Source organism: Eleginops maclovinus, chromosome 14 (genome assembly GCF_036324505.1).
Source record: "Eleginops maclovinus isolate JMC-PN-2008 ecotype Puerto Natales chromosome 14, JC_Emac_rtc_rv5, whole genome shotgun sequence".
Classification (NCBI taxonomy): domain Eukaryota; kingdom Metazoa; phylum Chordata; class Actinopteri; order Perciformes; family Eleginopidae; genus Eleginops; species Eleginops maclovinus.
The window spans coordinates 2,991,032-3,017,342 of NC_086362.1; the positions used below are offsets into that span (position 1 = coordinate 2,991,032).

At 43.4% G+C, this 26,311-nt stretch overlaps 1 protein-coding gene across 1 annotated transcript in view; it reads right to left on the minus strand.

The window, feature by feature from the left end:
* Positions 1–1,920: 1,920 nt before the first annotated feature.
* Positions 1,921–26,311, minus strand: part of tnfsf10l (TNF superfamily member 10, like) — a 40,609-nt gene continuing 16,218 nt past the window's right edge. Inside the window, exons 2-7 of the mRNA XM_063900903.1 lie at positions 23,324–23,476; positions 6,514–6,550; positions 6,308–6,415; positions 5,160–5,323; positions 4,883–4,993; positions 1,921–4,801 (exon numbers count right to left, since the gene is read on the minus strand). Coding sequence (XP_063756973.1) covers positions 4,616–4,801; positions 4,883–4,993; positions 5,160–5,323; positions 6,308–6,415; positions 6,514–6,550; positions 23,324–23,476 — 759 coding nt within the window. The 3' untranslated portion in view covers positions 1,921–4,615. The remainder of the gene's footprint in view (positions 4,802–4,882; positions 4,994–5,159; positions 5,324–6,307; positions 6,416–6,513; positions 6,551–23,323; positions 23,477–26,311) is intronic.

Below are 26,311 nucleotides of genomic sequence, written 5' to 3' on the forward strand. Positions count from 1 at the left end.
GACAGTAACGGGCAACAAGAAACGTCACTGGGTTTCGACTCCCTTCAGATTGTGGTGTGGGGTTTTGAATTGTCCCTCCTGTTCCTGTGGGATTACTTGTGGAGACTTTGCTGCAGTCAGGACGCTTTTGGTGTCTTAAGTCTACCTAATTTAAACGTTGTATTGAGTAATTTGAGAATGTGTACATCTATAACAGTTTTACACATGCATATGTTCCTTAATCTCTAAACAAATGTCTGAATATGAGTGCAGAATCTGTCGGAAAGCATACAAGATGCATACTGGTTTCTGTCTGAGTAGTATTGAACAATCACGGCTGAGCAAGCTCTAATTGAATGCATGTAAACGGTCCATGTGGAGCGAAAAAACTGGCAAATCCGAGGCTAAAATGCAAACAAGGAACATATCAGACATTATCTTTAGAACAAGTATATATATGTGCGTTCATTTGCAGATATCTGATCAGGAAATAGCTTAAACGTCCCCATAAAAGACCAACTAAAGCATCAATGTTTGTGTCTCAAGTTGGACTCAATTGCATCGAATAGAAAATCATTCCAGTTTTGTCTTTTTAAAATTTGATGTACCACATCACTGATGGATTTGAACACCGTGCAACGCTATGAATAAAACCCAACTCGCTCCATAATGAGCTTCAGTCTTTGTGGCGTTTAATTTAAATGTCTCTGATTGTTAGTATGATTCTGGGTGACAATGGCCCCGCACTTCATGTGTTTGATCATAAACAGAGCGGGACGCTAAAGGACTTATTTATTTGCCATCACATATGAAGTGAAGGGTTGTGTTGCTTCAGTGTTCGGAGGAAGACTCGCTCTGCTTATTAACAACAGATCAACGCGAAACAAAACAAATTAACGAAGCAGCGGGAGGCACGAGTTGTTGTTCCCCGCAAAAGAAACTTGATCTGTGGACTGAATTCCAACACAGCCAGGGCCAATTATTATTGACTACACTGAGATTCTTCTCGGCTCACAGGAAATATTGTCTTATCTTCAGGGGCCCGCTGCTGCACAGGAAGGTCAGAGGTCAGCGGATGGCTGCAGACGAGAGACAGCGTGGTGCTTTCACTGTCTTCAGGAGAGTTAACGCATCCTGGCGGGCTTTCAGTTGTTGAAATGAAGGTCAAATGTCTTGAAGATTAACAAAACTCCTCTGAACTTACAGTGAATTTAACCTCCAAAACACTTGAGGAAATCCCCCAAAACAAAACACTTTTCTCACATTCCTTCCATTTTATCATTTTAACCCCTTTTGATTTTGAAGTGACGCATTGGAGGGGTTCTGACCCCCAGGTTGTAAACAACTGACTTAGATTATATATATATATATATATATGAAGTTCATAACTACCTAAATCTAGTTATAGAAGCAGCCTCGATGGCTAAAACTGCTTTCACTTTTCACCAATTTAGCCTCATTTTTATTTAAGTCTTGATTATTTTAGGATTAAATGTATAAAAATACTTAAACTTTTGAAACAATATTAGCCCAGTTTTAACATTACAACTTGTGATTTCTTTGTGATTTTAACGTCCAAAAATGCTTTGCTTTCCACCCGATTTTAGCCTATTTTTAACAATTTAAGTCTTGATTATTTTATGACTAAAAAGTATTTCACTTTTCCTCTAATTTTATCAGTTTTTTCACATTTCAAATCTTGATTATTTGATGATCTTTATTTTCAAAAATGCTTTTACTTTTCATCCAATTTTAGCTCATCTTTTACATTTCAACTCGATTATTTTAGGACTAAAAGCCTAATGATTCTTTAACTTTTTCGACCAATTTCATTCCAGTTTTACAACTCACTGCACCGTGCACTCATTTTTGTGCCTACAGTTTAAGTTGAATGTCTCTTTGCATCACATATCCACATTGTAAGATCTCCACAAACACAGGGAAGGTTCAAAGATTTGTTTATTTCCTCAGCAACAATGTGCCAAACATGTTCACAGCTACAAAACTGTCCTGTACACACACACACACACACACGCACGCACACACACACACACAGCAGAATTTCTCTTTAACGCTGTTGTGATATCATCGCTGGAGGTGTGGCGGTGATCTGCTCGTGTCGGAGTGAACCCTGGATAATAAACAGACTGAGTTTACAGAGGGAGGGTGTGATGTGATGGAGCGTTGGCGGGCCGAGAGATAGACCCACAGAAACGTGATCAGGTGCATGCCGCCACCCTGCAAAGAAATCTGCTAAAACAGCAATCAGACTAAATGAAATTTGCCTTCGATTTTGTGTAAAATAAGCTGAGTGTGTTGTTGTGTTTTCTTAGCTCCCCTCACAAACCAACAGTATAACGTGACTGTGCACATACACACAGGTAGGTGTGAACCCCAGTGATTAGCCTGGAGTGTGTGTGTGTGTGTGTGTGTGTGTGTGTGTGTGTGTGTGTGTGTGTGTGTGTGTGTGTGTGTGTGTGTGTGTGTGTGTGTGTGTGTGTGTGTGTGTGTGTGTGTGTGTGTGTGTGTGTGTGTGTGTGTGTGTGTGTGTGTGTGTGTGTGTGTGTGTGTGTGTGTGTGTGTGTGTGTGTGTGTGTGTAACCTTTCAGGGAAAACCAATGTTAAGGTAAACAAACAAAGACATATGCTTCAGTTTAACCTCATCTTTAATGAATAATCCATGTGAACCGAGCCCTTTGAACAAACACGCACACACGCACGCACACACACACACACACACACACCCCCTGCATGCCTCTCTGACAACTACCAGATGGCACAGGGAGGGAAGACAGTGTTGAGAAATTAGTGTGTGTCTCTTACACTGGATGTGACACTGCATGATGTGTGTGTCTGCCTGGATGTTGTGTGTGTAAGTGGTTTGTGTGTTTATCTCCTTTTGTGTGTGTGTGTGTGTACATGTTGGAGCCAGAGACGAGGCGTGCAGGGTTGAGTCTGTGCTAGTCGGTGCATGGTTTGTGTCTGCACAGCCTCTCTCGCTACTTCCAAATATTTGATGTGCGTCTGCGTCGTATTACTGAATCTGTGCTTTCCCAAAATACACCTTTCCGTGTTCTCTTGCTGAACTGTTTGGGTACTTTTTATTGTGTGTTTCCGTTCAGAATCAGGGCAAAATGTTTGCATGTGTCCCTGTGCATGGATCAGTGTTTCCACAAGACTGGTTTTCATTTGTTGGTCAACAGCTGTATCTGGAAACCCCAAATGACTTTGTCTTCTTGTTAGCGGTTAGCTTTAACTGGCTAACTATGACAGTGTTGATAAATCTCATCTGTTTGTCAACTAATGAGTGGCTGGTGGTTGCATATTTAAGGAATAGTTTGACACTTAACATGCTGCTTTGCTTGGAGTTAAATGAGTTTCATACCGATCTTTGAAATCTGTGTTAAATATGAAGCTGGGTTAGCTTAGCTTTGCACGAAAAGAGAAAAAAAAGTGAAATATTTTAATTTTACAGAAGATTTCTTTAAATAATAGTGGAATTATTTTACATTTGATTCATTTGCAGGTCAGAACTGTTAACTGAAGGTATTTTTAATTACATTTCAGTGAGGATTTTTCCTCCTACCACCCAGTAAAAACATGGCTCTTATGCTAATGTGAAAACAAGTGTTAAATGATCTGAAAACCCCCTCAGTGAACGTGTGTGTGCAACTCGCCTAGTGTTCCCATACTGTGTGCGTTTTTGGCTTTGATTCGGTCGCTTAGCTGATCTTTAAAACAAAACTGAATGCAGCTTCACAAGGTAGACAAGAAAGACGAGATATTTAAAATTCTTTACAAGAAAAGAGAGCGAGGGAAAGTGAAAGGGGAGAACGACTGAAGAGGAATCAACAACACCGACTGGTCGGGCTGCATACCTCCCTCTTCCTCTTCCTCTTCTCTTCTCCCCTTTCATCTTCTGCTGGGCTCATTCCTCAGTCCTTTTACAACATTTCCTCCTCCTCCTCCTCCTCTCTAGGCTCTGTCTAATAAGGCACTCCATGTTGCTCCTTACAGTCCTGTTACTGTATCCAGTACAAAGAAAACAATCATTTTTTCTGCCTGCTAAAAAAAAATGTCTTTGCATAAAATCCACTAGTGGTGTAGAAAAGTCCTCAGCAAGTGGTTTGAAGTCCAGTCTAGGTAAAAAATACACGTTAAAATCACCGCAGTTCTTTGTATAAACCTCATTCATATGTACAGTTCTCTCCTTATTCCACATCTTTGCTTTGGTTTTGTTGACTTCCTACTGCTGTAGTCCTTCTTCACGACGCAGAGGATTGAGTTTTTATCGTGTGTACATTCTTCGGTCTCGAGGGGCTGATATCTTCCCACATAAAGGCTGCAGATGTGGGCGACTCGTGTGTTGTTTTGGACGGCCGAATTCTTTGGGCTGGTAAGATTTTTTTTCTGTCTCTTTTTGACATCTATGAACAGAAATCCTCACATTTATTTTGCGTGATTGCACATTTATCTTAGTCTGAAAAGTTCAGTTTGGCTTAATGGAGAGTAAGGAAGACACATATCCTTGTTTTTGACTCAAGCGAAGCCTCCCATCCTCCAGTGTACCCAAACTGTGAGGATCCAAACTCAAAGGCTCCCTAATGTCTCCACCGTCTGTTTGTCTCTCCCTTCCTCAGAGGTCGAGGCGGAAGGCGCCAAAGTAGCTGGATGAGTCGTCGGCGTTCACCATGGTCGGGGAAGAGACGGAGACGAAGAGCTCGTCGCCGGCCCTCAGTTCAAACAGGCCTCCCTGGTAGACGGAGTGCAGGGCGTACTCTGCGTCTGGAGCCCAGCACTTTGTCCCCACCCCCTTCAGGAGCTGCACACGAGAGACAGGTAGAAAGTATTTAGAAGTCTGTACTGTAGAGGGAGGATATGCTCAGTATGAGGGAGGGTGTACCTGTATGGGGCTTGGGTAGGAGGTCTTCTTGTAGACGCACTGAACCAGCTGGTGGCTGACGCTGCGCTGGTCTCCGTCACTGGCTGCCGGGGATGGGTAACGGAAATACACCTGGAGGCAGGAGAGAGGAGGGAGAGAGGTGGGAGAGAGAAATGAAAACATTGACTTTTCTGGAGCTAAGGTTGTCGCTAAGGCTCGTGGCTGGGCTGGTCGCTAAGGCTCATCTCTAAGGCTCGTCCATAAGGCTGGTTTCCTCCTGACAGTACAGTAGGATTACCTGTGAGTACAGGTAGTACCGCCCGTCCTGAGGCACCCTCAGCTTCCCATTGGACAGCGTCATGTTGTGCAGGTGAGCTCCGAAGCTCTGATTGGCCCACGTGCGCACCACATGGCGACAGGACTGGTGCAGACCCGGCGTGGGGATCTGGTAGGGAGGGAACCCTGTGGGAGGAGAACGAATTGAAAACACGTCTCCAGCTTTTCTTCCCCGGTCAACAGGAACCTTCATGCCTTTAGTATTATTTAATAAGAGGAGATGATTGCTCGTATTACGTCTACGTCTTTGTTCTACGTGGCATCTAAATGCTGTACTTTGACCTAAATACCATTGTGTCTTTCTCATTTGTGGGGAAATGTTTTGTTTTTCAAGCCTCATAGTCTTCCTTCTGAGAATACCAGGCTGAATGTGTGAACCTCACCCTCTCTTCCTCCTTCTCTACACACACACACACACACACCCACACACACACACACACACACACCATCCTTGCCCTTTGTCAGCTGGATGGAAATAACATAAGCCGGCCTTTGCCAGATTGTCAACACCCTGCAGTTTGCACGGCACTCTCAGATGAAACGATACACAGGTCTGGATCAGACAAACACGCAAAACACATTCCAACTTTTTTTTTGTTTAACACGGGCTCGGCAGGAAGTGATGTTCATTAGAAGAATCACTCGGACTCGAGGAAACCCAATCCTTTAATGTTCGACTAAACACTCACATTATGGAGATTACGGAGGAATGTGTGCAGGAAAATGGCCTTAAAGCATAAAAACGGGATTTGATCCTCGGACAGAAACTCTGAAGTCCTCAGCTTTCCTTTATATTAAATATTATGGGATTTACTTAATACAGGTAGAGTATATTCAGGCAGCGTGTTCCCTAATCTAAGAGGGAGCGACACACATGCCAGGAGATAAGTAATCTTTAGTGCCCTTGTTATTTATGGTTGTATTACCTGGCACCACAAAAAAGAATGTGTTCCAAGTAGTCAGAAAACTAAAATAGTAAACCTCTGACCTTGACGTACATTAACACACACACACACACACACACACACACACACACACACACAGTTAAAAATAATCCCTCGTCATAAAGTTTTAACGGGGTAACGACCGACAAAAAAAAAACCGTCTCACCTTGAGAGCTCGTGTCTCGGAGGGTCAAGTGCGCAGATGGCCTCTGGGTCACCGAGGTCATGAACTTTGACCCTGAGTTGTTGAAGGAGCGAGGCATGGTTCTCGCTTCTGACGGGTAAAAGAGAGAAAGAGAGAGAGGATGAAAGAGGGTCCGGAGTAATGTGTGTGTGTTTGTGTCTGTCTGTGTGTGTGTGAGAGACACTCACCTATGAAGGTTTGTTTGGAGATGATGTTTTCTGTCACCTGAAAGAAAGTGAGAGACATGGTGGTCACTTAGAGGCTGATGATAGGCTAAGGGGCGGGACATCTCACAACATAGGTAACCAATCAGAGCAGACTGGGCTCTGGTTTCAGACAGAGGGTAGAAAGAGGAGCTGCAGCACAGGCAGTATGAGAGAAATAAAGAGCTTTTTGAACATTAAAGCATGGAGACATGTCCCAGGAGAGGAAACAACTACAATTATGCACCTGAACATGAGCAGAAAAGGACCCCTATAACGTGTAATCATGCTTATGTAATAGTAATGTGTACACATAATGCACAGCTTCTGCAGTACACTCCAAAATAACCAAAACATCTGCAGGAAAACTACAAAAAGCTTTCTTCATTCACTCCCATGTTTTCAGAAGCGCCTCCCTCTCTGTTTTGCATTGCATTGTGGGACGGCAGTGTCTGTCAACACCAGTGTCAGAGTCAATGATCGCATTTTAAAAAGACCTTTTTATAATTTTGGTTTGAAGTCAGAAGACAAGGCCACATCTCCTTTCTCCTCCTATCATCACAGTCATTAACTCAACATGTCCTCTCCTCCTGACTCTGTTTCTCCGCCAGATGTAGACGCAGCGAGGCCGTAGGAATAAAGACGTCCACACGCAATTTGCACTTTCTCACCCACTCAATAACTTCTCTTTGTAAATCAGGCTTCAGTCGGCCCTTTTTAAACATGGTTTCAGTTAAGTCTTCTTTAACATCATGTCTCTTTCTTCCAGGCATTGTCACTTCATCACCCTTCATTCATGCTTACATTATTGACCCTCTCTGTCTTGTTTTTCCTTCTGCAACCCGTCCCTCCTCCTCTGCGCGCTCACCTGAAGGTCACAGGTTTAACCACATGTCCAAAGTCCCTGAAGCATGGCACTGGAAACCCCCTATGGTATAAATCTCCCTAATTAATGGGCAGAAAAATGCCACAAAATCCTAAAGATGATTAATTTCCACCGTGTTTCTAATGGTCATTCAAGCCTTAAACTGTGGTGTTATTCTTGGCAGCGGGGGCCGGCTCCTCCTGCATCCAACGCTCAGCCTAACCTGCAAATTGGACTTGATCGCTCAGGGGTTTGGAGTGTGTGTGAATGCATGCTTGGGGGGGGGGCCCTTTTGTACCCTTTATACTCCCTAGGCGTGTCTCTGCCTCACGTTCCTGGAGTCCTGAGGAGCAGAGAATCACCCCCACACACAAACAGTTAAAAGAGAGAAAATTGCCACCAGGTTTCCGCCCCGCATGTGGCTGCAGTCGAACGAGAGAAAGGTTTTTAAAGAAGAGGCGGGGAGGGGGTTTCTTCCCACTGGGAGCTCTCTGGTCAGTCGTCGGGGTGGTGGCATGCTTTTAATTTGTTGTCCTTTTTGCACATGGGAAACTATTGGCTGGTTAAGGAGTGAAATCAGCTGTGCATAAGTTATGTTTCACTCCTGCTTTTCTGTCAGTGTGTGTTTTTAAAGGTGAACGCCACATCGTTCGTCATCGGATATGAATAGACTGAGAGAAAACCTGCTTGGAGGTTAATCACAGATACAGTACATTACAGGAGATGTGACAATTTGAGAATTGTTGTTTGTTTTTTTCTGGATGAGAAGAAGAAACCCAGCTAAGATAAAACACAAAAGCCTGTCTGCAATCGATTACGTTTTCATTCATGATAAATCATCGCCTGTTTTTCACGAGGATCAAAAACAAATGGCTGCAAAGAGAGGGGAAACAAGTCATGACATTTCTCCATAAAAATAGTACAGAAATATTAAAAAAATATGAAAAAGACGATAAACAAATGTGTAGAAATATGTAAAACAACTGAAAATATATTAAAGTATATATAAATAATAAGAATAAATAATATATATATATATTAATGAATAAATCATGATTTATTAGAAAGTATTTTATAATAAATCATGATTTATTAAGTTTGTTTTACTTTTGGTACTTTAAGTATAATTTGATGCTTATCACAGCGTTGGCTTTATGAGTTCAACAGTGTGTGTGTGTGTGTGTGTGTGTGTGTGTAACATACTGTATTCCCAGCAGCTCACACACATCCGTCAGATTTAGAAACAGGTGTCTTTTCAGCGTGAGACAAAGGAATCTACCACCTCCTCCTGATTGGATGAATCCAGCTTGAAGTTATTAGACCTTTTTTTAAATGAGAGGTCGAACATCACGGGATAATCTCTGATAATAAGGGCTTCGTTTTGACGGTGCAATTAGCTAATGACAACAGCATGCGTTGAATAAAACCAATGTCAAGATGACGACCCTGTAACGGTTTGATTTAATCGGATGTGGGCGGTGGGAAATCGGATTAGTAGATTTTTATAGCTCCATAAAAAGTCAACGTTAAACGTCAAATTACTTGGATTACTAATGTGGAAAAGGGGGAATCAGATGGGCGATTCGGCAATAAAAGGATGACTCAGCAGGCTGTGTTGCAGACCAGAGCAAATACAACTTCCTCCGCATTTTAGGAGCATTTAAAACCCGGAGAGGAGAGTTATCGTGTGTCCGACGCCGAGACGTTTATTTGGAAAAGAGCAGCGTCTCAGTAAACCTGTATTCTTTACAGTCATCCAAGGCATAACGGACAGACCAGATGTCCCCTGAACACTCTCCTCTTCAAACGCTATAGAGGTGAACCATAAGTGAACTTCTACTTCAAGCCACCCCCATTATAAATGACATTAACCTCCAGCTAAAGGGCTTCGATGCACCTCTGAGGGAGGGGCTGCAGAGGTCAGTAGAAAGACCGCATGGCATGCACGCCTGTGGGGCTCCAGCCTGACCTCTGTTCACTTTACTCAGAGGCTATGCAGCTTTTTTAAATTTCAATCCTCCTGAGGCTTTTTTTTACATAAAGCATCATAGATTGTTGGTTCACACCTTCCTTTCTTTACTGTAGTTCAATGGGTGCTCAAAATGACCTCTTTTAACACAATTTGCAGCTTTACTCTTGTCCTAAATGTGTGTTTCTCTCACACTTCAAACCATCCTGAGTGTTTTCCTTAACAGAAGTATCCTAGATTTGTTCATGCCTTCCTTTCTTTACTGTTTTCTATTAGAGATGCAGTGTTGAAAGGGGGGAGATAGAGGGGGATGACACCGCCGTTGGTTAACCCGTGTACTTGACAGCGGACCGTGCATGTGGGCCGCCAGCTCTAAGCACAGAGCCCAGTTGAACCCTCTTTTAAAGTGAACTACCAATCAGAAACTGCATGAAGCTGCCACTCAGTGAAGCACCGAACATCATGGCTGCAGAATTTGGTAAGAATTGAGATTATTTTGACTGAATTTGCAAATGCAATATGATTAGACATACTTAACATACACCTTCACTAAATATGAAGTACTACTCCATATTGCATTTCCTATCAGACTTCTGACCTTGCCATGGAGTAATGAGGAGTAACATGCTCCTAACGCTGCTTTTTTTTACCACCGGGGAGGGGGTCATATTTATGTGTTTCTGCGCTAACTGGTGTGTAAGTGTGTGTCTCAGTGGTTTCTGCAAAAGACCACACTGCTTCTGTCTCCAGAATATCAGCTTTAACCTCTGATGTGACAAGTCTCAGAGTTTAAATTAACTCTGTGTGACCTCGTCTGTGTGCGTGGCTAGACCGACTGTGTGTGTGTGTGTGTGTGTCTGTCTGTCTGTCTGTGTTTCTCTGGGCTTTATGGTAGCATGTTAAGTCTTAAAAACCTCGCCCAGCTGCAATAACAGCAACAACAAACACACTCTGAACTCTCCTCTCTCACCCTGTTTATAACAACACACAGTTTCGTCACGTCATACTTCGTCTGGCCAAAAGCTACGGGGAAAAAAAGAGGCGTGAGTAAGAGAAACGGGGGAGAAAAGAAATGTTGACGAGTGCCTTCTGGCAGGTTTTATCCACTACATGCTCTCCTCCAAAAACACTGAAGTCACAGCAGGTGTTTTACCTTTAAATCTGCAACAGAACATTATATCTTTCATTGGATGAAGTTGGCAGACTCAAAATAATCTCCTCAAGTCAACGGATAAACTTCTTCTCTTATTCCTCTTATCTCCCAGTTTAGGCTTTAAAATATCGAGCTGGTTTGGTGCAAACATGCTGAAGTCGGTGGGAAAAAACGGGAGAAATCCTGAGAGCGAAAGATGACGGACAATTATGGGAAACAAGAGAAGAAGAGGAGTGAGTCGGGGGGGAAACACAGAGGAGAGTCAGAGTGGACAAGCTTGGAAAAAAGCCGGACTGAAAGAGGTGGATTGAGAGCGGAAAAGAGGGACAAGTATGCACATGAAGGAGCGCTTCTTCTGAAGATTAGCCGGAGCTGCAACCCAATACTTTAATATGCTGCTCGACCCCGACAGGCCTGGACTGGCAGAGAGTGTGTGTGTGTGTGTGTGTGTGTGTGTGTGTGTGTGTGTGTGTGTGTGTGTGTGTGTGTGTGTGTGTGTGTGTGTGTGTGTGTGTGTGTGTGTGTGTGTGTGTGTGTGTGTTTGTGTGTTTGTGTGTGTGTGTGTGTGTGTGTGTGTGTGTGTGTGTAGTACTGCAACTCTTATCAACCCTAATCTGCTCTAAGAGGCCACTCATTCCTCACTGTGTGTGTGTGTGTGTGTGTGTTGTCCAGATTTGGTGGTTTAAGGACATGTTGTGCAGCATGTGCACGAGAGATGGAGTCATAATATGTGCCTGTTAGCCGGTCCAAAGGGCTGGTGTCGCTCCTTAAAGCTGCGCTGATGATTAATAAGTAACTCTGTGTTTGTGTAAAGCCAGATTGGTGTGTCGATTTGGAGGAAAATGGAATGTAAACAAAGCTTTTTATTAGCTGTTCTGCTCCTTTGGAGAAAGAGAAGGAAGCTGGCAGCCGCCCCAGAAGTGATAACGGCGCAAATTAAAAATATTTCCAGTCGGGAGGCTCCGAGGGGTTTGCATATTTGTTTTAATTTAAACCAAACACCTCAGCGAATGCAATCTCTTTCCCTTCTCAATCTCCCCGCTCCCCCCCCCACCAACCCTGAGCCAGAGCACTAACTCATGCCTGACAGGGTAAGCCCCATTGAGAATTGAACCATCAGGTAGTTCTCGATGCGCACGTCTGCACCGATGAAAGGTTTGGTGTGTCCGATACAGGAAGCACAGGGTCTCAGGGAGATTCAGTGGTGTTGATTAAAGTGCAATTAATCGAGTTGTTGTTGGAACTTTTCCACCAACAATAACATAATATGAAATAAGAAAACTGGAACAAATTGGATCTCATATTTCTTTTTGCTCTTTTATTTGCCCTACCTGTTGGTTTGTCTGTCCTTACAACATGGAAAGCGGCCTTGGGTCCCTTGAAAGTCGCTATATATATTGAATCTATTATTATTATTACCTCTATAACAATATCCAACTCACAAAGGACAGTTAAATAGATAAACAAGCAATGAAAGCCACGAAAATGTACTCTCATTGGACCTAAAAGCACCATAAATGCTCCCGAAATCATAAAGCAACCAATCACATTTTTCTTTCTCTCGAGTTTCACTTATTTGAAGAGATTCTGAAAAGCTCAGACATATGATGCATGAATGAGTTTTAAAACCGTGAATATCTTCCATTTGTTATAATACAAAAGTGAGAGAAGCAACGACGGGCTTAATTGGATAAAGCATTAAGGGTTTATAGCCAATGAATTAACCAATGAAAACAATAGTTGTTAATTAGAAAACCCACAATGGAAAGGCAAGGAACATTGACAGGAAGTCCTTATTGCATTAATGCATCAGTAAAGCGATCGTGTTTTCTCTCGTTTCACTTATTTTAAGCAACTCTGAAAAGCCCAGTTGTATCATTGCGTAACATGTGATGCATGAACGTATTTCAAACCATTTATTATAATAGAAAAGAAGGAGGGGCTTGATTGGATAAAGCAAGTGTTTATTGCTCGATTAACCAATGAAGACAAATAGTTGTTAATTACTTTAGAGTAGACTTCACTCCCTTTAATATCTCGCTTCTGTAGCGACAGTTAAATGGATAAAAGGCAATGAAAGCCACAAGAATGTACACCAATTGGACCTAAAACGTGGCATACAAACCACCACAAATGCTCACAGAATCATAATGAAACAGTTTACATTTTTGCATCCGTGTAGTTTATCTCGCTTCACTTATTTGAAGCGACTCTGAACAGCTCGGTTGTCTAATTGCACATGAAGTGCATGAACGTCCTGAGGCACATGGATCTGATGCTGCATAATAACCTCAGAGTTGTGGAGTCTGACTGTGATTTACCGGTGCAACCAAACAGGAGTTGCTGATTAGCGGGCTATCGTTGCACCGCAGAGGGAACGTTTGTGACAGGTAATGCACCAGTGGCCGACCCGATGCCGGCCGCTGATAACCCCACCTCTACAGTCTGTGAGTGTGGGAGTTTCCTGCCTCACAAACACTTTGAGGAAGCCAGGAACCAACAGATTGATATCACTCTTTATTGCTGTATGGGGTTCACATGGATGAGACTCCAGGGTCATTAGCTTGGCTCTCTGCCCGTCACTTCTCCGCCGTTCCTCTACAGGAAAACTGAAGTCGAGGACGCAGTTTGTACACAGCTGACTGTGCACTTATTCCCTGTCACCCTTAATCTCTCTCCCTCCAAACAGCATGCAACCAGGCCAGACGCGGGGCTGTTTTACAGTCTTCTTATCCTTTATCTCTCGGTGTTTTAAGTTTTGTTTCACATGAGCAGAAACCTGTATGGGTACGTCGTTAGGTGTCTGTAAACGTGCCTTGATGTCACCGGTGTTTTCAGGTGTGCAATGATGCAAACCTAGATCAAATGATTGCATGCACACGGGCCGTTTGCTGCACATCATCCCCTCTCTCTCCACACTATCACTATGCAACAAATCAGGAAAGCCAAGAAGCAGGGTTGACATAATTGGAAATATCACTTGGGAATAATCATTTATTTTTGAGGTTTGGTTTCTGGGAATCCTGGAAGTACTTCATTAGGACATTGCTGGTTTGGATTTGGATGATATGAAAACAAGAACATCCCAAATGCTTGCATGCGTGGTGTTATTGGCCTACGTGATTTCCCTCATAACTCCCTTTTTATTGTTCTCGGAGGACTTTGCTGACACTCTTAAAGGCAGGTAGCTCTTCCAGGAATGATCAAGATAAGAATTTGCATCACACACATGGTGACATCATCAGAGGAGGACTGGTTTAGCGCAAAGCATGTGCTGAATAAGATCCTACTGTAGGATAAGTTGGGCAATTTTAGTACTTTTATGTCCCAAAGTCAGTGTGTTGCACATGCAAAGCAGCTGATTTAGGGTTTTAAAGGAGCTGCTATACTTGGATCAACATATCTACCGTCCAGACGCTTTGCTTTGAGGAAGCGCTTTCAAATCGCTGCAGTACTTTTTGAAGATATTCTCCATTTCCCAGTCTAGAAAACGCCCCAAAATAAACCGTATGCCCTGGCTCATCTGCAGAGTATATTTCATGAACTTGTCTTAATGCTCGGTAATGTCCAACATTTCCATCTGCCTCATCTAGCAGGTTGTTTTTTAGCTTTGGCCCAGATCCGCCAGTCTGTGGTTTTTACTCCGGATCGTCTCTAAAGACCGCAGTTCCTCTTTACTATACTAAAAAAGAGGCAGAAGGAGAAGGATGTGTCCTTTGTGGTTTGTAACATCAAAATTCAAAGATGCCCCGACCACAGCATGCTCGTTTGTCTGTCTGGTGTTTGTTCTGCTCCAGTTTCAGCCATTTCCATATCTTCCTTTTGGATTCAACTTTGCAATCTGGCGCCGTTTTTATTCTGACATCATAAAACTGTCTCCAAAAAGCAGAATGAAGCGATAAGAGGAATCCAGGGTCCACGTATCACCCACATTCTTGTGCTTTTGAGTGATCATCGAGAGAGATTTCCTTCGCTATCAGTCTGTTGTACACTATTTCCAAAGCCCTGCAAGGTGGTGAGCCTCAACCGCTTGCTGTTTACGCTGACAAAACAGGAGCCATTTATCAAACGCAGCGGAGTTTCAGACCCTCTGCTTACACAGCGATGACTTCATTAAATCCTTTTATCTCACAGTTATGTTTAGGCCAACTGGTACGACTTATTTTTCATTCTGACAGCAGCTTTGGTCCGTCGCACAGCTAGGGAACGAAAGGCTGAGGGGAAACATGGTCAAGAGACGATGGTTCAAGGACTCAAAGAAGCACATCCTGGGCGAACCGTAGGGACTTTATTCCCGCCTTAGACGTGACGCAATAAAAGACTAATCGACAAAAACCTCCTTGATCGCGTTTAATGGAACCATGAATTCATCCAAATGTGGCTTTCAAGGTCGCTTGTTTCGTAATGGACAATGATGGGCTTGTTCGTCCCAATGGACCCACTGTTGGGATTTTAACTGGAGCTCCGAGCCAGAAAGTTAAAAGCACCCGTTCAACAATATTTGGTCTGTAGATGCACCATGTAGAAATGTGCTTGTGCTGGGGACATGGACACTGTTTCCCCGAGGGCTTAGAGGCTTATTAAGGGAACATTTAACCTAGAAAATAGAGGTTCTGGCTGAAGAATACAATGATATAACCATCGAGGAATTATTATAAAACAGTGTAGGAAGACAAAACCCACAGGAGCTTTTCACATCTGAATAAATAGATAAATAAATACGATTTTTTAAAAGCTTTTCCAAGTCTTGGAAAGGTTTACATGTGACAATGAGACTCCCTGACTCTCCGCCATTGCACAACAGCTCAATTGTGTGTGTGATATGAAACAGTAAACCTGCACACACTCATCCAACACGTTACAATGACCTCTCAGAATTCCGTGTTATTTTACTTTTTAAGCGCATCAAAAGTTAATGTGTTGCCATACAAGTATTATTCTCCTCATCAAACTCATTATGGGTCATACGGTCTGCAGACAAACCAACTTTATTTAAACATTATAGGATGCCAAAACCTACCCAGTTCATTGGACGCTATCTGGACAAACGCACCCGTGGACACGGTGTTGTTTTGCCGTACTTGCAAGAGAGATGAGATGAACGTTGGACAGCCAATATCAGAACAGGCAATAAATCTCACAACCAGCTACCTGCCGGGGCAGCGTCCAACTGCTGTTGGTACATCTCCATCCCTCCGATACTTGTTCCAAACATGATAGGTGGAGGAAAGTGTTGATGTAGGGAAGAAGCGTCACATCGGGCTTTAAGTAAGAGTGAAGTTTGGAATGAGGTAAAGCAGCACAGGTGCGTGAGGAAAGCTTTACTATATGAGTTTCAAAAAGCTGTGTGTGTGTGTGTGTGCCTTCAACAGTTCTGGAAATCCCCCAAAGAGCAGATGAGTCCGGCGTTTAATACATGTGTCGTGACAGCACTGAAGCTTCTTGTGTTCTGTATCAAACAAACCCCTGATGTTAGGAAGCTAAAGGAAGTGCATTGAGGAGTTTTTTGTTGGGGGGGGGGGGCAGGAACTGAGGGATGAATGAGGAGAGGGAGGGTGGTCGACGCCAGACACAGAGGCCTTTTGTGTTTGTGTATCAGCTGGAAATCACTAACACTGCACCCCCCCCCCACCCCTCTGTGGGTGTGTGTGTGTACACAGCATGTCAATGACTGACATTTGCTATTCAATAGCGCACTGTAGAGCAGAGCAAGATAAGCAACTGCTGCCCGGAGGCTGATTGTTTCTTTGGCATGCGTTCGTCTAAATAACCGTGTTGCTACGGTTGTCATTAGCCTGGAGTGAGATGACCTTCTGATTAATTCTGGTTACAACTCAAAGCCGTCCAAACCGAGAACAACTACTATAGGGATTACTAGATCTTTCTATCTCAAGGTGGTGTCCGAGTCCAAAACAAGTGTAACATTGGAAAAAAAAGTCAGATGTTTTAGGAACAAAGGGATCATTTTGAAGAAATAGTTGGAAAATGTTGAAAAAAAATCAGAAGTTTGAAAAGAAAATGAAGATGATTCAACTTTATTGTCATTGCACAGAGTACAAGTACTAGGACAACGAAATGCGGTCTCTGCATTTGACCCATCTCAGTGTTAGGAGCAGTGGGCTGCCATTATGTACGGCGCCCGGGGAGCAGTGTAGGTAACCAGTGTCTTGCTCAGGGACACCACGGTGGCACTTGGTCTTTCGGGGACTTGAACTGGTGACCTTCCAGTTCCCAGGCCAACCCCCTATGGACTTCGCCACCACCGCCCCAAAATCAAAAGGAAGAAAGATCGGCAGACAAAAAGAGTGATTTTTTAAAAGAAGGTGATTAGGGCCACATGAAGAAGGGGGGGGGGGAATAGTGGGACATTTTTAAAAGTCGAAATTTAGAAAAAAAAAGTCAGATTTCTTTTTAGGAAAAAAATCTGAAGTTTGAAAAGAAAATCAAAAGATAAAAGAAAAGGTGGAGACAAAAAGTGAGAATTTTTAGAGGTAGAAGATTAACACCAGTTGAAGAAGGAGTTAGCATAATGAAAAAAAGACCTGCTTATCCTTGAAGTCCTGTGGTGATGCACGTCTCGTCGTTTTAGACACAAAAGCCAGCACTAAAGGAGCAAGTGTGAGACAAAAACCTGCTTTTTTCTTGCCTAGAATGAGTTGACTTTGGGTAATAGAAGAGTGGAGCATCCGTACACGTAAAGGGTGGCAAGACGCCATCGGTTTGTGGACCTAGGGTCAGGGTCAGGAGGCAGTCGCATAGAATAGAGTTGGTCCTCTTCAGTCTCTTTTAGAGTAAGATGGAGAAGGAACGAGCCGAGAAAGACACTTATTATGTTTGTGCACTACACAATAAAACCACTGTCAGTGTTTCCCTTCAACCTTGGCTCAACTGGGTCATCAATGGGCTCTTTAAAAGGCATTGCTAATTGTTGATTGATTTTAATTGATCTCAGACTAGTTCGTTATGCATTTTGACATCTATCAGAGTGTGTTGAGTACGGGGTCGCATCAGTGCAAATCTAACACCATTTCAGCAGTAATTTGGAAAACACCGAGGTCTTTCATGCGCCAAACAAGAGACAGACGGCAATAAGCCCAGTGAACTTTCTCTTGCCAATCATCTGCTCCGTTTGATGATTGTGATACTGTGCCTCCCTTCATTACGGAGCTCAGGGTGGGTAAATTCGAGTCAAAGATCAATTTACCACTCGAGCTGCATGGTGCACTGCTGTCTTTTTGAAGCTTGCTGTGTGTGTGTGTGTGTGTGTGTGTGTGTGTGTGTGTGTGTGTCTCTCTCTCTACCCACAGACGTCCAGTGATGTCAAAACAGCTGTTTCAAATCAGCAATGAAAAGCCAAATGTTCGCTATGACATCATCGCTTCGACACGGAGTCAGATTTTAGAGATATGGCGCCCACAATGCAATCTGTGTGAGACAAAGAGAGGCCGGTCGAGCTTTAGACCAAGTGACCTTCGGTTTTAGAAAAAAAAAGCTCACGCACAGCTTTTGAATTGACCAAAAAGAGCGTTTTTTTCCCCAGTTTTCTAAGGCCGACAAAAAACTTGAACTCTGTTGTTCTCACTTTTGTGTCTTAGCACAAACAGCTGGTGAAAGAGAGGTTTTTTAAGCAACTTCCTCACAAAATAATGATCATTTTCTTTCTATGAGGCAGAGAATGTCTACTCACTGAATCCATAAATCCAAGAGCGGCTTATCTAAGCTTCGTCCCACCCCGGCCTCCCTAAAAGCAAAGGTAAATCCTGTGTTTTTCCTTAGGTTTTTTAACCTCTGACCCTCACAGGAGGAAAGGAAAACACTCTTCTTCTTCAAACAGAATAACTACTGTTCACTGTAGCATCGAGACACATACAGTTGTCTGCACTACATTTGTTAAACGTCGTAAATCAAACACATTTCTGGAAAACAATCAAAGCGGATCGACGGCAATCTCTGCCAAAGACCCCGAAAGAAATTGAAAGTCAGACGTGTAGAGTCATGCAGCTTTCATTTTCCCTCTCACTGCTCTGACTGATGGTTAAAGATACCCACGGCACAGCTGGGAGCATTTGATCGAGCGGTAATAGGAATTCCTGCCGTGGATGTGTTAACCCTCGACCCTGCAGCGGTATCCATCACCGCACTGGAAGCTGAGAGCCGATGTATTGGTGGTCATCTCAGCGCTGTCTCCTAAACCAGAGGGTAGCCGGTCCAACCAGAGTGACTTCAGGGCGGCTGAGAGCTTACGACTTCAATGCCTGAGCTTAGTTTCACACATACCATCCTAAATCCCCCGGTGCTACAGCGTCGACCCTTCCTCTGCACCGCTGTTTCGCCAGCTTGTCTCGTGTTCAGTGAATGCCTGTGTGATGCAATAACGGTAAATGTGTTCATATAAAAATGCTAGGAGAAGACACCAAAGGAGACAGATCGTCCATATGGCGAGGCTTAAAACTCAACTGGTTGTCACCCAGAGTTTACCACATGAGCTTTATATCATGCATACTTTACATTTTTGTACATTTCACTTTTTTAATTTAATTTAACGCCCTGTTTTATTTATTTCCTCACTGGCGTTTGACCGGCACATCTTTCAGGACGCTTCCATCTCTCCTCCTTTATCACCCTCCTCATCAGCTCATGCCAACACCACCATTAGCATCCTCATCTTACGCATATTTCTCACATCATTACTGTCAGTGCTCACTCAGTGAACCCATAAAGTGTATGGACACTGGATACAGTATGTGCATGCAGAGCCAACATACATTTGATAATATTTTCCAGGAGATAAACTGCAGCCAAAACTGCACTAATGCTCCTCCTGTCTACTCTTCTGTCTTTATTAGCTTAGCATTCTTGTCTCTGCACCTCATTCTTTATCCTCAGCCCCTCTCGCAGTCATCATCTGTATTAAAGTCATGCATCCAATCCTGATCCTCACATCTGTTTCGGATTGGAGCACAAACACGGTGCATCGTTTTTTTATTCATTGTAGAAAAATGCTACTTATTTTTCGTGTTGGACCATCGATCCATCAATTTATGAACCAGAACTAAAACCGTTTTTCTTCGTTTTCCTCTCAACTTGAAAGGAAACGCTTCTACGTTTCCATGATCCTGGCTGCACATGGGGTGTGAGCCGCATAGCTGGCGTGCAATCTCGTATTCTGAACCAGCAGGACTTTACAAGTGGCTTGGGTCGGACAGGATTTATAATAGTGCTTTTGTTCTGCCATGGAATATACTAAAATATGTTCTGGGTTTTTCCGACATTGCTGATTGATTGTCTCTTGGAGCAAACACTAAAAGCTAAACATGAGGCATAAAAACGAACAAAACCCTTGGTTATTGAATGGAATAACTAACCCAATTGTTGGTGAGTTTAGAAACTGCTGGTTGAATGATCTTTTGTACCTTTTCACAGAGCCAGGCTCAACTGTTTCCCCCTGACCCCAGCTTTTATATCGATCTTCTTACACACTATATCTCTTGGCAAGAAAGCACATAAACGTCACCTCAAAACCCCTTTTCCCCATCCCGAGATTTCAACCTGTGACCTAATGGTCTATGGTCCAGAAAACACGACTAATTCAGCCACTGTCAGGCCTTTTCTTTGGAGCGAGGTTACTCAGTTTCCTACGGTGCTCAGATACCAACCAAGAAGTGGAATGAACCAGCCAGGAAACGCTAGTTAAATGCCAGTCAGGGAGCCTGAAATTCAGTCTCCCAGAACATTCAAGTTACCAGCCTCAGCAAATCAATCGTTGCCTCTGAAAGGAACCAGTTATCTCCCACCGGCAGCCAGTTTAACAGCTGCTGCAGTTGCCAGCTTCCATAAAGGACGTTCAGTAGGCCTCAGCGCCCTTTCTCTTTTAGTACGCAAACATCTTGAGCTCCTTCTCAGACCTGTCGGCAACTTCTGTCCCGTTGTAATTTAAAAAGCTTGGCTGATAATTTGCTAAGAGGTTTTTAAGCTGTAAATGCTCTGCTTCTAGATCATGATTGCTTCATACTTCATGCACGGTTAAACTTTATAAAAACGGGTGTAATTCAAACCGTATAAATGCCATCCTCTCTCAGTACTCATCTGTGTAAAATGAAGGGGAAATTATAAGGAAAGAGATGGCGCCTACTTGGTCTGCCAGCACCATAATGGTAGCCTTTCAACTCAACCACTCTCTTCTAAATGCAAGCTGACAAAGAGAACAACACGGTGTTGTTGTGCAAAAAGCTGCTCGGAGGAGTCACTAAATGAAACCACAATCTAGCCAAGAAGACGCTCCACTGGAGCCGATATGGGTTGAAATACTTTCCTCCAGACTGGTTTGCCTTTTCTCATTCCAGCAGCACGAGTCGGAAAAAGAGACCGGGACTCAGATTAGCTTGAGAGTACTTCATGTGTGAATGTTTGGGACTAAAGTAATTGGATGTTAATTTGTTTACATGGTTTGTCCGCGGCCGAGGAAAACTAGACATTCCTGTTCCCGTCCACTGAGGAGCACAGGGGCATGGAGCGGCGCTTTCCGATTGTATCGTACAAGTAGAGCACAGAGAAAGAGGAGGGTGAAGAGGTGAGAGGATTAAACCAGGGAAGGAAAGACGGACGGTGGTTAGGGAGGAGGAAACGAGGGGGCTGAAGATCTACTGCTGTGAGCGTCCAGACTTCCAGAGGGAGCGGGAGAAGTCCTCTTGGCTATGTCTGCAGGAAGATGACTTATAGCAATTGAGTGACTCACTGGAGTGGGCTCGTAAATATGTGTGTGTGGGTGTGTGAGCAAGCGTACCACAGCCTCCTGGAGTATTTTCATGCTGACTTAGCATAAGTACTGAGAGAAGTGTGACCCGTCCATTCCCGTCTTGGTGCAAACAAACCACTTGATCATCTAAGCCAAGTAAGACCAGATGTTTATAAACCTTTACATCTGGAGAGGCATCATATAATCACCATTTTGGTCCAAATTGGCTGACGTTGTTCTATGTTGTGCATAATTGGGAGCTATCTGGGGGTTTCTCAAGGACACTTTGACTCAACCACCTCAAAGCCTACATTTGGGGCACTACTATCTGCCTACTACTCTGTCTTCTTGGCTCTGATCTGAACCATGACGTCATTCTTCTGGCTGTCTTCATCCTCAAGGCTCTGAGGATAATACTCAGACAGAGAGGTTTGTAGTTGTGGGGGGTTTACAAAGAGGAGACACGTGATACAAAGAGGATGCTTAAGGTGAAAGGGACAGATTCCTGACCAATCGGCGCTGCCATGGAGGCAAAAAATAGCCAGTTCACACTTGATTTTGGCCTTGACTTTCCACTTGCCAAGTATTTGTAAATTGGTGCCAGATTTAGCAGATTTGGGGGAAAAGACCCCTTCCTGCTGCCCGATTGCAGACAGGACCCAACAACCTCAAGATACTCCACAACACGACTCTGACACGTTCAGTTCAGTATTCTGAATTCACACTCCCTCTATAAAATCGAAAACACAGACTATTGAGGGGGCGTGTTGTGCGCGTGTTTTTCATTTAGCAGTTGCTCAAGGTTTATGGTAACACCTGAAATCTGTGTCATCTGCAAGTGGGAGTACGTACACCTTTATTGGAAATGTTTTTGACTGATGTTTGGCACTGGTTTATGAAGCGGTTTTGCAGATAAGACTACTGGAAAAAACAAGCAGGTTCAAACCAAACACTTGGCACACACACAGACACCCGGGCTGGCCTCATGAAACACAAGTTGGATCACATAAATGTCAACATGAAGCCAAAAGCCCTCAGTAGTTGGTATTCACTGAGGTTTATCAGTTATTGATGGCTTTGTGAGGTATTGTTGACAGCCAGAAACAGACGTGTTTACTCTCGCCCACAGTGGGGTTGAAGGTCGAGCTTATCTACAAAGCCGTAAACACTTGAATTAATCTCTGCACTATAACTTCCACCCCACACAGCCTCCCAAAGGCGCTCAAAATCAACAAAATAACCAGCATTTTTCACAAATTCCAATTGGAGATCCTATTTGTTTCAGAGTTAAATGCTTTTGTGTCGACTGTGAGCTATAAAGGTTCGTCTGCAGAGAACAGGTTGAGCAGCTGGAGAAAAATGAGGTGTCATACTTGATGATTGATGGGATAGAACAGACCTTAAGGTTATCAGATGCAGTGTTTAATAAAACTAAAATGGACTCTGTTGCATTGTCCATCTCAATGTGTTTAATGCAACACACATGCCCCGAATAACTGAACCGCATTCATATGGCGAGTCTTACATCGTCACGGCTGAAGAATTCTCCTCCTCGATGACAAATTCCCTCCCAATCAGTCCCCCACATGTGTTTCTGCTGCTCACTGTAACACCGCCTGCCATCTGTTCTCTAACCCCGGGGGTCAGCAGAGACCGCCACACAGAGCTCAGTTAATATCCAGAATATATCATTAAGGGATTCAAGATTAGAGTCTGGATTTCATCAGTAAAGTATAAGCATTATGCATGAAAGAAATGACCTTCTTACCTTTTGTGACGTTGCATATTTGAAATACTTCCACACTTTTTATTTGTCATGACGGGTTGTGCATTTTATTTACAAAACAGCTACAATGAAACATGTCTTGCTTCAACTACATTGATTGAATCCAGACTAGATAAAGCTCTCAGCTCCTGCTAAACTGTTTGACCGTCTTTACTGGAGACCGGACTCATACCAATACTGAAAAACCTAAGAAGTTATTCACCATTAAAAACAATAGTAGGATTTCTTTGTCCAAGTCAGATACAGAAGCTGAAACTCCTCTGTCGTTGTTTACTTCTGTTCCTTACCTTGGAGATGTACGCTTTGATGCCTTCGGCAAGTTTGATGCACGGCTCTCCGAAGAGCTGTGCCAGCTGCTCGGGGATGTCCTGGTCTTTATCCAGGTTCAGGTTCAGCAAGCTCAGGCACTTCAGCTCCTCTGTCACACCCTGGCTACGCACCTACAAACACATTAGAAAAAAAACAAGACAGATGTTAACTGCCAGGGTGAAATCACTGACCGAATCTCTGCCAGATGTGGCATTATCGGGGTCAACAATTGAAATAGTCCAATGAATGCACCGTCAACTGGGAACAACAAGCCAATGCAGATGTGTTGTTTGACTGCTCTGAGCATTACAATACAACCCATATGTTTCCATAGACTTAAAGATCACGGCAAAGTCGAATAACGATTTTACGCAGAGAGACCATCCAAAAAAGCAAATGGAAGCAGCATGGGCCTTTTGCAGGGGTCTGCTTTCTGTAAATGCATTCTAGTTCTGCTTCCTCTTGCAGCTTGTTTCTGTTTTATTTTCTCTCTCCATGCTGTGCCATTTATTTCTGCACAATTCCCAAAACACCTCAACGTAAACACCGCCAGCCTCAGCATGCACGGCCTTACTGAGGACTTCCTGCTGGACAAACATGGTGCATCCTAATCGAGACATCCAATAAGAGTAAACTACGCTGATTCCTCTCAGGAGAAAAAAGGGGGGGGGGGAATTGTTTCATTCCTCTTATGCTACGCCTCCTGTTTGGCTTCAATCTGAAGGCTGATTTCTTTGGGGCAGCACGGGTCGGTCTTTGGGAACTGATGTAAAGAGAGGCTTTAGGAACATGCATGTAAGTGTGTGTGTGTGTGTGTCCTTCAGGGAGGTTGTAAGAGTCACGGTCTGAAAGCCCAGCTAATGACTTTATAACAAGCAGTGATGAGGAGAGCGAGATTACAGAGCTGCACTCCCTCACCCCCGTTCTTTATTTTTATTAATGTCTCTCCGCTTGACCTCACTTTTCTAACGCTCTTCTCTTTCTCTGGGTTTCTGCTGCTTTCCTTTGTCCTTCTTCTTTCTTTACGTCCTTCTTTGTCTCTGCGATACAGTTCAAGTTGACGCATGAGTGTGTATATTGGTTCAAACCAAGCGGGATAGACGGGGTGCTTACGGGAAAAGCTAACTAGGTCACATGACAGACGTCTGAACTTGTTGCATAGTCCTGAAATGGTGACTCACGTACACTTGTTATTGTTCCAGTGGGTAAACATCAGAGTATAAAGCTCCAGATCAACGTCAAATAAGGTCAAATATATACAAAGCTGCATAAACTGAACCTTCTATTCTCCAAATATTGCTAAACTGCAGAATTTATTAGCAGTGTTTGATCCGTCCTCATAAAAACACAAGACAGGCAAACGACCTAACATTGAAAAATGTACCTTTTTTTACAGTCTGACGTTAGGATTTATACCTTCCTTTTTGGCAAAGAGATGCTTCTGCACCTGGGATCGTAAATTTAATTTGGGCAAAGATTAACAATGGATGGAACAATCCACCACCCTTATAGCCCCATTTAAAGATGCATTCTCCACTGGTTTAGGAAATCGATTCAAATTCAAGACACGTTTGTCCCCGAGGAACAATTGAAGGTATTAAAGTTTACTGAAGATGCAATAACAACACTTAAAAAGAACTCCAGTGGGTGTAAAGGTCTTGCATTTAAAAGTAAAAAGTAAAAGTATGGAAGTAAAAGCATGCACAACTACATATAAATATATCTAGTTATTCACATGAGCCCAAGTTTAAGAGCTAAAGCGAATAATATTGGATTATTATTACTGACATTTAAGCATATTAAGGCAGTTTCTGGTTGAGGTGAAGCTGATTCTATATCCACTTGATTACTTTAACGTATAAAATGCATCATAATCTAGAAGCTTATCATGTTTGGGATGCACAGTATTGCACACACAGTATTTGCATTGATCTAAGGTTACTTTCCAACCTAAGGATTCCGAACCATACACTCTTTATTGCCCTTCAGTGTTGCAACGAGCGAAGACAAAGTACAATACACCGAGTAATAAATCATCTGCATACAATCAGTTCTCTTCACCGTTAAAAAAACTGCTGACTTGGCACAGACGGTCTTTTAATGAGTCAGTGTGTGATGACAGCTAACACTGGCAGGCGTTTTGGGGAGGTTCAAACACGGATGAGCGGATCGGAGAGACAAATGGAGTGAAAGTCGACGTCGTTTCTCCCCGGCGCTTCTGCCAAAACACATCCCTGCTTTCGTTGTGCACGGAGGATTAATTGCTATTAAGGAGTGTCTCATGTGAGAATAAAAGGGTTTGACTTAATAGGGCTTTCATTTGTGTGTGTTTGTGTGTGTGTGTGTGTGGGTGGGTGTGTGTGTGAGTCCACAGTAGTGAGGAGATAAAGCCTGTTTCACATCACTGCACTGAGCTCAGAACAAGATTAGGAGACACGTTTCTGCTCCGTTAGTTTAGGGAGACGAGGCCAGAGGCTAAACCAAGCTATGCAGAGGAGCATCAGACACTCCTCCCCGACTTCAGGGAGACTTCCAGCCAAGTATAGACCGTGAGAGAGGCTGTTATCTGTTGTGTATTGGTGGGAGAAGCAGGCTTTTTGGTGTTGGAAATGTCCGGAGCGATCAAACTCTTCGAGCAATTGGCATTTTGAGACCAATAGTTGTCGATGTGCTTCAGTCTTCTCATAGAAGCACATTTTGATGTCAACTTACATTAAGTTTAGCCTCTCTGTGTCTGTATGCAACAGCAAAGCACACCCACTCGACTCTGAAAGTGAAAGTCTGCACCAATATTCCTAGCTTTTCATCTACCGTCCAATCCTACCAAGCCCTGAAAACCAAAACTCTGCATCCTAACAATATCAAACCCTTTTTTGAAAGACCAAGGATCAGATATTTCTTTAACTTTGAGGCATTGGAAAGCAGAGAGGAAAATGTAAGAGAGGCCAGTACAGACATGCAAGCCT